The sequence below is a fragment of the Arachis stenosperma genome, chromosome 9, assembly GCF_014773155.1.
Source record: "Arachis stenosperma cultivar V10309 chromosome 9, arast.V10309.gnm1.PFL2, whole genome shotgun sequence".
NCBI lineage: Eukaryota > Viridiplantae > Streptophyta > Magnoliopsida > Fabales > Fabaceae > Arachis > Arachis stenosperma.
The window spans coordinates 107,869,334-107,881,341 of record NC_080385.1 but is presented as its reverse complement, the minus strand read 5'-3'; the positions used below and the strand labels follow the sequence as shown (position 1 = coordinate 107,881,341).

The 12,008-nt window shown below is 38.8% G+C and overlaps 1 protein-coding gene across 1 annotated transcript; it reads left to right on the top strand.

The window, feature by feature from the left end:
• The first annotated feature begins 845 nt into the window (after nucleotides 1-845).
• LOC130949800 (uncharacterized) lies at nucleotides 846-9,649 on the top strand. Its single transcript, XM_057878428.1, has 2 exons — nucleotides 846-2,731; nucleotides 9,619-9,649. The coding sequence occupies exons 1-2, from the start codon at nucleotides 846-848 to the stop codon at nucleotides 9,647-9,649; spliced, it is 1,917 nt and encodes a 638-aa protein (XP_057734411.1).
• Nucleotides 9,650-12,008: the final 2,359 nt, after the last annotated feature.

Genomic DNA, 12,008 nt, shown 5'->3' with positions numbered 1-12,008 from the left:
CGTGCAATCGGTGTTGAAAAGGAGGAGGAACACTTTGAACTAAACATGGAAGGCAACATGGAAAACCAACGTGAAGAAGAGGCTCATAACCATGAAGAGGAGGTTCATAATCAAGGCCATGCTAACCGTGCTGGGCAAGATAGAAAAGTCTTAGGATCCTATATCAATCCTAATCCTGGAAACTGTGGGAGCAGCATTCAGAAGCCCACCATACATGCCAACAATTTCGAGCTAAAACCTCAGCTCATCACTCTTGTGCAGAATAATTGCTCATTTGGAGGAGGTGCTCAAGAAGATCCGAATCAACACTTGACCACCTTCTTGAGGATTATTGACACAGTGAAGTCCAATGGAGTCCACCAGGATGTCTATAGGCTGCTCTTGTTCCCTTTTTCACTCAGGGACAAGGCATTCAAATGGCTTGAATCCTTCCCAAAAGAAGCCTGACAAATTGGGAGGAGGTGGTGAATAAGTTTTTGGCAAGGTTTTACCCCCCTCAAAGGATCAATAGGCTGAGAAGTGAAGTGCAGACATTCAGACAGCAAGATGGGGAGACACTTTATGAAGCTTGGGAAAGGTTCAAAGACCTAACAAGGAGATGCCCACCAGAGATGTTCAATGAGTAGGTCCAACTTCACATCTTCTATGAAGGTCTTTCCTGTGAGTCAAAGAAGGCTGTAGATCATTCATCAGGAGGCTCTTTGAACAAGAAGAAAACCATTGAAGAAGCCATAGATGTCATCGAAACAGTTGCTGAGAATGACTACTTCTATGCCTCTAAAAGAAGTAACACTAGAGGAGTAATGGAGCTGAACCACATGGATGCACTGTTAGCCTAAAACAAGATGATCACCAAGCAGCTAGCTGACCTCACCAAGAAGATGGAGAGGAACCAAGTGGCAGCCATCACCACTTCACCAACAACCCAAGAAGAAATGGATGAAGAGGCAGAGGGTAATCTTGAGCAAGCCAACTGCATTGGGAATTCACCTAGACAGAACCATGATCCATACTCCAAAACCTACAACTCTGGATGGAAGAACCACCAAAACTTTGGGTGGGGGAATCAGCAAGATCAAAGCCAAGACCAGAGACGTTACAACTCCAACAACAATGTAGCTCATCAACAATTCACACAGAGGACATATCAGCATCCCCACAACAACACTTCTCCATACCCATATCAAAACCAAAACAACACATCTACTCCCAATCCACCATCATTTGATGACAAGCTCTCTAAGATTGAAACATTACTTGAAGGAATATGCCAAGAGATTCAAGAAAACAAGGTGTTCAAAGAGGAGGTGCGAGCCAATATTAAGAACCAGGGAGAAACCATCAAGAAGCTGGAATTCCAAGTGGGATGCTTAGCTGAGAAGATTCCCAAACCTACTGATGGCTTCCCAAGTGATACGGAGAAAAACCCAAAAGGAGAAGCAAAGAAAGTAAGATGGGAAGATTGCAAAATGATCACTACAAGTGATCAAGAGGATGAAGACAAGCAAAGCAAACTCTCCCAACAGCCTGAAGACAACTCAACAGAGGAGGAGGATAGAGATCACCAAGAACCAGAAATCTCACAACAAGAGTTGCTTAAGCTCTATGCACCATTTCCCCAACTGCTCAATGGTGCTGTGGGGAAGAGAATATACTCAAGGTTCCTAGACTTGTTTGCATCTCTGCATGTGAACATACCATTCATCAAGGCCATCCAACAAATGCCTGCATTCATCAAGTATATGAAGGAACTTCTTCCCAGGAAAAGCTCACTCAAAGGAGGCCAAACTATAGTGTTGAACAAGGAATGTAGTGCCCTTATTCAACCTGAGTTGCCTGCAAAAAGAAAAGACCCATGGAGTTTTCACACCCCCTGTGCCATAGGAGAAATAATGTTTGATAGAGCACTCTGTGATTTGGGGGCAAGCATCAACTTACTGCCATTATCCTTGGTAAAGAGGCTGGAAATCAATGAGATAATGCCCACAGATGTGGTCATCAGACTGGCTGACAAGACTCAAAAGCAAGCAATAGGAGTGGTGGAAAATGTGTTGCTAAAGGTTGGGAAATACTTTCTCCCAACAGACTTTGTCATCCTGGACATGGAAGAGAGTCACACTCACCCAATCATATTGGGGAGACCCTTCCTAGCTACAGCCAGAGCACTCATAGATGTGGAGCAAGGGGAGCTAATATTGAGGATCCATGATGAACGACTCAGCTTTAATATCTTCAAATTCTCACAAGAAGCAGACCAAGAGCACAAGGAACCAAGCAAAGATCATAATGAGATATTGAAGGAGGAAGCAAGCACTGAAGTACACCCAACCTATCTGGAGACCCCTTTGGTTGATAAACAAGGGAAACAGCAACCATCACAGCTCAAGGAAAAGTTGGAGGAACCTAAACCTCTAGAAGGATGTGAAGACAACATCAAAACCCCCTTAGAGGAAGAAGTCATCAAGAGCAAGGCAATATCAAAAGACACAAGGAAGAAGGTACCAAGGAGGTGGAGGAACAAAAAGATCCCTACGGAAGACCTTTCTCCAGGGGATAGAGTGATCTCAGCTTACTTCCCAGATATTCCCCCTAATCTCCCCACTGTACCATCTCAGTTACCTAAAGTCTTCATAATCAACAGAGTTCTTTCCCTGGAACATGTAGAGATCATTGATACAACCAATGGATACAAGTCCACAGCAAGAGGGGAGGACTTCGTGTCAATGCCATGGTTCACAACTTCGCACAACTAACCAGCAAGTGCACTGGGTAATCCAAGTAATACCTTACGTGAGTAAGGGTCGATCCCACGGAGATTGTTGGTATGAAGCAAGCTATGGTCATCTTGTAAATCTCAGTCAGGCTTATCCATGTGGTTAAGGGAGATTAGATAATTAAAAGATAAATAAAATAGGATAGAAATACTTATGTAATTCAATGGTGGGAATTTTAGATAGGCGTATGAAGATGCTGTGCTCCTCTTGAATCTCTGCTTTCCTACTGCTTTCATCCAATTCTTCTTACTCTTTTCCATGGCAAGCTGTTTGTAGGGCATCACCGTTGTCAATGGCTACATCCCATCCTCTCAGTGAAAAAGGCCCAAATGCTCTGTCACAGCACGGCTAATCATCTGTCGGTTCTCAATCAGGTTGGAATAGAATCCCTTGATTCTTTTGCGTCTGTCACTAACGCCCAGCCTTCAGGAGTTTGAAGCTCGTCACAGTCATTCAATCCCAGAATCCTACTCGGAATACCATAGACAAGGTTTAGACTTTTCGGATTCTCAAGAATGCTGCCATCAATTCTAGCTTATACCACGAAGATTCTGTTGGGGAATCTAAGAGATATGCGCCCGGCCTAAAGTAGAACAGAAGTGGTTGTCAGTCACGCGCGTTCATAGGTGAGAATGATGATGAGTGTCACGGATCATCACATTCATCAAGTTGAAGTGCAACGTATATCTTGGATTAAGAATAAAATTGATTTGGATAGAAAATAATAGTAATTGCATTGAAACTTGAGGTACAGCAGAGCTCCACACCCTTAATCTATGGTATGTAGAAACTCCACCGTTGAAAATACATAAGTGAGAGAGGTTCAGGCATGGCCGAATGGCCAGCCCCCAAAAAGTGGTCACTGGATCAAAATACAATCCAGGGATCAAAACCAAGATGATAATATGATAGTAAAGAGTTCTATTTATAATAAACTAGCTACTAGGGTTTACAGAAGTAAGTAATTGATGCATAAATCCACTTCCGGGGCCCACTTGGTGTATGTTTGGGCTGAGCTTGGTCTATCCACGAGCTGAGGCTTTTCTTGGAGTTGAACTCCAAGTTATAACGTGTTTTGGGCGTTCAACTCCGGATCATGACGTGTTTCTGGCGTTTAACTCCAGGCAGCAGCATGTACTTGGCGTTCAACGCCAAGTTACGTCGTCAATTTACAAATAAAGTATGGACTATATATATTGCTGGAAAGCTCTGAATGTCTACTTTCCAACGCCGTTGAGAGCGCGCCATTTGGAGTTTTGTAGCTCCAGAAAATCCATTTTGAGTGCAGGGAGGTCAAATTCCAACAGCATCAGCAGTCCTTTTGTCAGCCCTTTTCAGAGTTTTGCTCAAGTCCTTCAATTTCAGCCAGAAATTACCTGAAATCACAGAAAAACACACAAACTCCTAGTAAAATCCAGAAATGTGAATTTAACATAAAAACTAATGAAAACATCCCTTAAAGTAGCTTAAACTTATTAAAAACTTCCTAAAAACAATGCCAAAAAGCGTATAAATTATCCGCTCATCACAACACCAAACTTAAATTGTTGCTTGTCCCCAAGCAACTGAAAATCAAATAGGATAAAAAGAAGAGAATATACTATAAATTCAGAATATCAATGAATATAATTCTAATTAAATGAGCGGAACTTGTAGCTTTTTGCTTCTGAACAGTTTTGGCATCTCACTTTTTCCTTTGAAGTTTTGAATGATTGGCTTCTCTAGGAACTTAGAATTTCAGATAGTGTTATTGATTCTCCTAGTTAAGTATGTTGATTCTTGAACACAGCTACTTTTTGAGTCTTGGCCGTGGCCCTAAGCACTTTGTTTTCCAGTATTACCACCGGATACATAAATGCCACAGACATATAACTGGGTGAACCTTTTCAGATTGTGACTCAGCTTTGCTAGAGTCCCCAGTTAGTGGTGTCCAGCGCTCTTAAGCACACTCTTTTGCTTTGGATCCTTTTTACCCTTGCCTTTTGGTTTTAAGCGCTATTGGCTTTTTCTGCTTGCTTTTTCTCTTTTTTTTCAAAATATTTTTTTTCGCCAATTATTTTATTTATTTATTTATTTATTTTTTTGCCATTCACTGCTTTTTCTTGCTTCAAGAATCAAATTCATGATTTTTCAGATTGTCAATAACATTTCTCCTTGTTCATCATTCTTTTAAGAGCCAACAATTTTAACATTCATAAACAACAAGATCAAAAATATGCACTGTTCAAGCATTCATTCAGAAAGCAAGAAGTATTGTCACCACATCAATATAATTAAACTAAATTCTAGGATAAATTCAAAATTCATGTACTTCTTGTTCTTTTGAATTAAAACATTTTTTTTAAGAGAGGTGAAGGATTCATGGAATTATTCATAATCTTTAAGGCATAGTTACTACATACTAATGATCATGAAGTAGAGACATAAAATATAGATAAACATGAAGGATAAAAACCGAAAAAGCAGAGAAAATAAGAACAAGGAATGAGTCCACCTGAGTGAGGGTGGCGCCTTCTTTGAAGATCCAATGGTGCTTTTTGAGCTTCTTTATGTCTCTTCCTTGCTTCTGTTGCATGATCCCTAGTGATTTTGGTGTTCCTATCCTTAGTTGCTTCCAATAATTATGTGGATGAACATGTATCCCCTGAGGTATCTCAGGGATTTCTTGAAGAGGGAATTTCTCATGCTTTCTTGATGTGCAGTCAAATGCTCTTCTACTGGGCTATGGCTTTTTCTTTCTTTCTTTCTATTTTTTTTTTGCCAGTTTTTTTTTTTCAAGCCTTTTTCCTTGTTCCTGCTCATATAGGGAAGAAGAGAACAAGAAAAGAAAGAGGAATCCTCTATGTCACAGTAAAGAGGTTCCTTATTGTTAGTAGAAGAAGAAAGGAATAAAAGTGGAGAATCCAATCACAATGGTGAGGATAGAGGCAGTGATCGGAGATGAAGAGAGGTGAAGAGAAGTGTTAGTAAATAAATAAAACAAATAGAAAGAGATGAGGGGGAGAGAAATTCGAAAATAATTTTGAAAAATGGGTTAGTGATTTTTGAAAATTAAAGATAAGATATAATTAAAATTAAAATTTAAAACAATTAATTAATTAAAAAGAATTTTTGAAAAAGATGGAGGTATTTTCGAAAATTAGAGAGGGAAAAGTAGTTAGGTGGTTTTGAAAAAGATAAGAAACAAACAAAAAATTAATTAGTTAGTTGAAAAAGATATTAAAATCAAATTTGAAAAGATAAGAGGATAAGAAGTTAGAAAAGATATTTTAAAATCAAATTTTTGAAAAAGATAAAAATTTTGAAAAAGATATGATATAAAAGATATGATAAAAAGATATGATTTTTGAAAAGATAAGATTGAAATTAGTTTTGAAAAAGATTTGAATTTTAAAATCACAATTAATGACTTGACTCACAAGAAATCACAAGATATGATTCTAGAATTTAAAATTTGAATCTTTCTTAACAAGAAAGTAACAAACTTGAAATTTTTGAATCAAAACATTAATTTTTGATGCAATTTTCGAAAATATGATGTAAAGATAAGAAAAAGATTTTGAAAATATTTTGAAAAAGATTTTGAAAATATTTTGAAAAAGATTTTTGAAATTTTCGAAAATGATGAAAAAATGGAAAAGATATGATTTTTGAAAAAGATTTTAAAAAGATAAGATTTAAAAAGATAAGATATTTTTTTGATTTTTGAATTTTTTTTTATGATGAGAGAGAAAAACACTAAAAATACTCAATGCATGAAAATTTTGGATCAAAACACATGTTGCATGCAAGAACACTATGAATGTCAAGATGAACACCAAGAACACTTTGAAGATCATGATGAACATCAAGAACATATTTTTGAAAAATTTTCAATGTAAAGAAAACATGCAAGACACCAAACTTAGAAATTTTTCATGTTTAGACTCTATGAATGCAAGAATGCATATGAAAAATACCATACAACACAAAACAAGAAAATATGAAGATCAAACAAGAAAGTTCATCAAGAACAACTTGAAGATCATGATGAACACTATGAATGCATGAGTTTTTCGAAAATTTTATGCAAGAAAAAGATGAACATGCAATTGACACCAAACTTATGACTTGACACAAGACTCAAACAAGAAACACAAAATATTTTTGATTTTTATGATTTTCTAATTTTTTTTGTATTTTATTTGATTTTTTTCGTAAAATATATAGGAAAAATAAAATAAGAAATTCAAAATTTTTAATATGAATTCCAGGAATCTTCGCAATGTTAGTTTAAAGCTCCAGTCCAGGAATTAGACATGGCTTAATAGCCAGCCAAGCTTTTGTGAAAGCCCCGGTCCAAAACACTAGACATGGCCAATGGCCACCCAAGCTTTAGCATACAGCTAATAATCAAATTACCTTGCCTCTATGAAGATGGTTTTGAAGCCTCAGTCCAAAAGAATTTAGACATGGCTTTACAGCCAGCCAGGCTTCAACATGCTTCATGAAACTCTAGAATGCATATTAAAAATTTTTTTTTGAATAATTTTCGAAAATAGGGAGAAGATTTTGAAAAGATTTTTGAATTTTTTTTTTTATAAAAATTACCTAATCTGAGCAACAAGATGAACCGTCAGTTGTCCATACTCGAACAATCCCCGGCAACGGCGCCAAAAACTTGGTGTTGTTGCCGGATTAAAAACTTGGCACCATTGTGGGTTGGAAACAATTGTTTGAATTGTTGTTCGAAATTGATTTTTCCCTGGCAACGGCGCCAAAAACTTGGTGGACGAAATTGTGATTCATTCTTTTCACTTCAACAATCCCAGGTAATGGCTCCAAAAACTTGGTGTCAATGCCATGGTTCACAACTTCGCACAACTAACCAGCAAGTGCACTGGGTCGTCCAAGTAATACCTTACGTGAGTAAGGGTCGATCCCACGGAGATTGTTGGTATGATGCAAGCTATGGTCATCTTGTAAATCTCAGTCAGGCTTATCCATGTGGTTATGGGAGATTAGATAATTAAAAGATAAATAAAATAGGATAGAAATACTTATGTAATTCAATGGTGGGAATTTCAGATAGGCGTATGAAGATGCTGTGCTCCTCTTAAATCTCTGCTTTCCTGCTGCTTTCATCCAATTCTTCTTACTCCTTTCCATGGCAAGCTGTTTGTAGGGCATCACCATTGTCAATGGCTACATCCCATCCTCTCAGTGAAAAAGGCCCAAATGCTCTGTCACAGCACGGCTAATCATCTGTCGGTTCTCAATCAGGTTGGAATAGAATCCCTTGATTCTTTTGCGTCTGTGTCTAACGCCCAGCCTTCAGGAGTTTGAAGCTCGTCACAGTCATTCAATCCCAGAATCCTACTCGGAATACCATAGACAAGGTTTAGACTTTTCGGATTCTCAAGAATGCTGCCATCAATTCTAGCTTATACCACGAAGATTCTGTTGGGGAATCTAAGAGATATGCGCCCGGCCTAAAGTAGAACAGAAGTGGTTGTCAGTCACGCGCGTTCATAGGTGAGAATGATGATGTGTGTCACGGATCATCACATTCATCAAGTTGAAGTGCAACGTATATCTTGGATTAAGAATAAAATTGATTTGGATAGAAAATAATAGTAATTGCATTGAAACTTGAGGTACAGCAGAGCTCCACACCCTTAATCTATGGTGTGTAGAAACTCCACCGTTGAAAATACATAAGTGAGAGAGGTTCAGGCATGGCCAAATGGCCAGCCCCCAAAACGTGGTCACTGGATCAAAATACAATCCAGGGATCAAAACCAAGATGATAATATGATAGTAAAGAGTTCTATTTATAATAAACTAGCTACTAGGGTTTACAGAAGTAAGTAATTGATGCATAAATCCACTTCCGGGGCCCACCTGGTGTATGTTTGGGCTGAGCTTGGTCTATCCACGAGCTGAGGCTTTTCTTGGAGTTGAACTCCAAGTTATAACGTGTTTTGGGCGTTCAACTCCGGATCATGACGTGTTTCTGGCGTTTAACTCCAGGCAGCAGCATGTACTTGGCGTTCAACGCCAAGTTACATCGTCAATTTCCGAATAAAGTATGGACTATTATATATTGCTGGAAAGCTATGGATGTCTACTTTCTAACGCCATTGAGAGCGCGCCATTTGGAGTTCTGTAGCTCCAGAAAATCTATTTTGAGTGCAGGGAGGTCAGATTCCAACAACATCAGCAGTCCTTTTGTCAGCCCTTTTCAGAGTTTTGCTCAAGTCCTTCAATTTCAGCCAGAAATTACCTGAAATCACAGAAAAACACACAAACTCCTAGTAAAATCCAGAAATGTGAATTTAACATAAAAACTAATGAAAACATCCCTAAAAGTAGCTTAAACTTATTAAAAACTTCCTAAAAACAATGCCAAAAAGCGTATAAATTATCCGCTCATCAGGGAGAAACGTCAAGCTAGTGACGCTAACGAAGCGCTTCATGGGAGGTAACCCATGTTTTATATGCTTTTAGAAGATAGTGAATAAGTCAACATTTATGAATTCCAACCCAACCCTGACAAACACTTGGTGAAAACCTTTTTGTGCAGCATATAGTGAGGAACAAGTTTGGTGTTCAAAGCAAACCAAGATGCATGCTAGTCTTGGGAGCTTTGAACAAAAACTTTTCATCACAGTGCTCCAAACTAAGTTTGGTGTCACCCCATGGTGCCACCAAAATGCACATAAGGACCCACCAATAGTTAGTTAGTTAGTTGAAATTCATAAATAAAAAATCTAATCTTTTCTTTTCTTTATTAGTTATAGCCGTAAAGGCTAAATTGTATTTTTAAATATTATGTTTTACTTTTCTTATTTCATCTTTATAGGGAAAAGAAAAGGAGCATTGATGGGGATTGATTGGACAATTAAATGGGGGAGGTTCGGCCACTTCATGAAGAGAACTACACACTTGTCTCAAGAAGGAATGCATGGGGAAACGTTGCCATGCAACATTGAAGAAAGAAGACCCTTCAAGATGGAACCATTCACTCTCATTAAGTGAAGATCCTTGTCCTTCCTTCATGCATAACCCCAACCATCCATGAAGCAACCATTCTTGCAATCCACACTTTCCATTCTCTCATGATCTCCCAATATAAGGGATCCTTAGTGCAGCCTCACTCCTCACATTCAAATTTTCACTCTCCACACTTCATACTTTTGGCGTGCTAAACCCCTTCATCACAATTTGTCCTAGCCAACCCATTCTTCACTTATCCATATCCTCAAATCACCTCAAAACAGCAACTCAAATTCATGGCATCATCAAGCTCAAAAGGGCAAAAGAGAAAGGAACCCATGGAGAGTGTTCCATTCGATGAGAAGAGATTTAAAACTGCCTTTCATGAACGTGAATTTGAGCGGATAAGGGTCAGAAAGATATTGCCAGAATTAATCTTCCAAATCAATGCAAATGAGTCACCACAGATTCGGGAGAAAATCAAAGAGAGAGGGTGGCAATTTCTCACAAGTCCAGAGGGGAAGATTAATGGAAACCTCATCAAAGAATTCTATGCAAATGTAGTGAGAGAAGACAAGACCAAGGCCCCAACCTTCAAAAGCTATGTGAGAGGAAAGGAGGTGGACTTCAGCCCAAATGCCATATCAAGAGCTCTTCACCTGAAATCACCTCATTTTGATGAGGCTAGCTATCAGGAAAGAATAAGTAAAAGCCCTGATAGTGATGAGCTCACAGAGATAGTGACGGACATCTGTGTTATAGCAGCTGATTGGGAGAGGTACGCAGATGGGAGACCTAAGTTCATCAAGAGGGGAGACCTTAGCCCTGAAGCCAAGAGGTGCTTTGAACTCGTAAGGAGGTCCATTCTACCAGCTGTAAATAATTCAGAGGTAAACATCAATCGAGCTACTATGGTGCATTGCTTAGTACAGGGTGGGGAGATCAATGTGCATGAACTCATCGCTGAGGGGATTCAAGATTCAGCTGAGAAGGCTGATTCAGGTGCCAGGCTCTGGTACCCTAGCACCATTCTCAGGTTGTGCAACAAGGCCAAGGTAGTATTTGAGGACAGCAATCCAGACTGGGTGAACCCAGGGAGGCCAGTTACACTCGAGCGATTTGTCTATACCACACCTGCTCAACAACAAAGAAGGCCACATATAGGAAAGCAAAAAGCCAAGGAAGGAACTCATCAAGAGGAATATCATCAGGAAGAATATCAACAAGAAGAGCATCATGACCCAGCCAACCTAAATATGACTCATCTTTTAAGAGCCATTGAGGATTTGGGAATGAGACATATGGAGGGACAAGAGCAAATACTTCACATTCAGTCCAACTGGATGAAACAATAAGAAGAGTGGCAGAAACAACAAATGGAGCAGCAACAGGAGCAATACTCCCAACTCACTCAAGCCATCCACCAAATTACTGAGAGGCAAGAGTGTCAAGATAAATGCCTTCAAGAACTTAACCAGCGGCAACTAGCTCAAATGAAATCATTCAATGAGTTCAATGTGCTGAATGAAGGAAGGCAGTTACATAGGGAGGAGTTCAACGTAAACACTCAGGCCAGGTTGAACTACATATCCAGCAATATGCATCATCTACATTATGCCATTCCCGCATATGATGAGGTCCAAAAAGAGTTTGTTGAACAAGAAGAAAGGAAGGTGAAACAGCAGAAGGACACACTAAAGAAGAAGATGGAAGATGCTGGCTTCTGGAAAAAACTGCTTGGGAAAGGCAAAGGAAGTGGGAGCACAAGCACTCAAGAAAAACACCAAGAGCACAAGCAAGAAGGAGAGCATGGACGGCCACAAGAGTAAAAGGTGGTGGAGTTCCTTCTTTACTCCATTGTTTTCTATGCTTTAAATAAGGAAGATCTTGTATGAAATAGAACATACTTCCATGATTGGTTTGAACCTTTTCAATTCTGCATTTTAAGTTTTATTGCTTAGGTCTTTGATTTCTGGCTTAAGTGTTACTGCATCATACCATTACTTATTGTATGCTTGTCTTTTAAATCAAATGAAGAAGAGAATGTTTATGTTTCAAAAGACCAGAGTGGAGTTCAGGATATGGAGTAATATCCTGAGTCTTTGGTGTGATCATAAGTTAGCTAAGTTGGTTCAACCATAAGGTGGGATGACAACTATCTGGCCTGAATACTATACTTTGAATATACCCATGAGACTAAGTAAATAACAAGATCCTAATAAGAGAAAGGGAAAGAACACTTAAAGTGAAAAACAA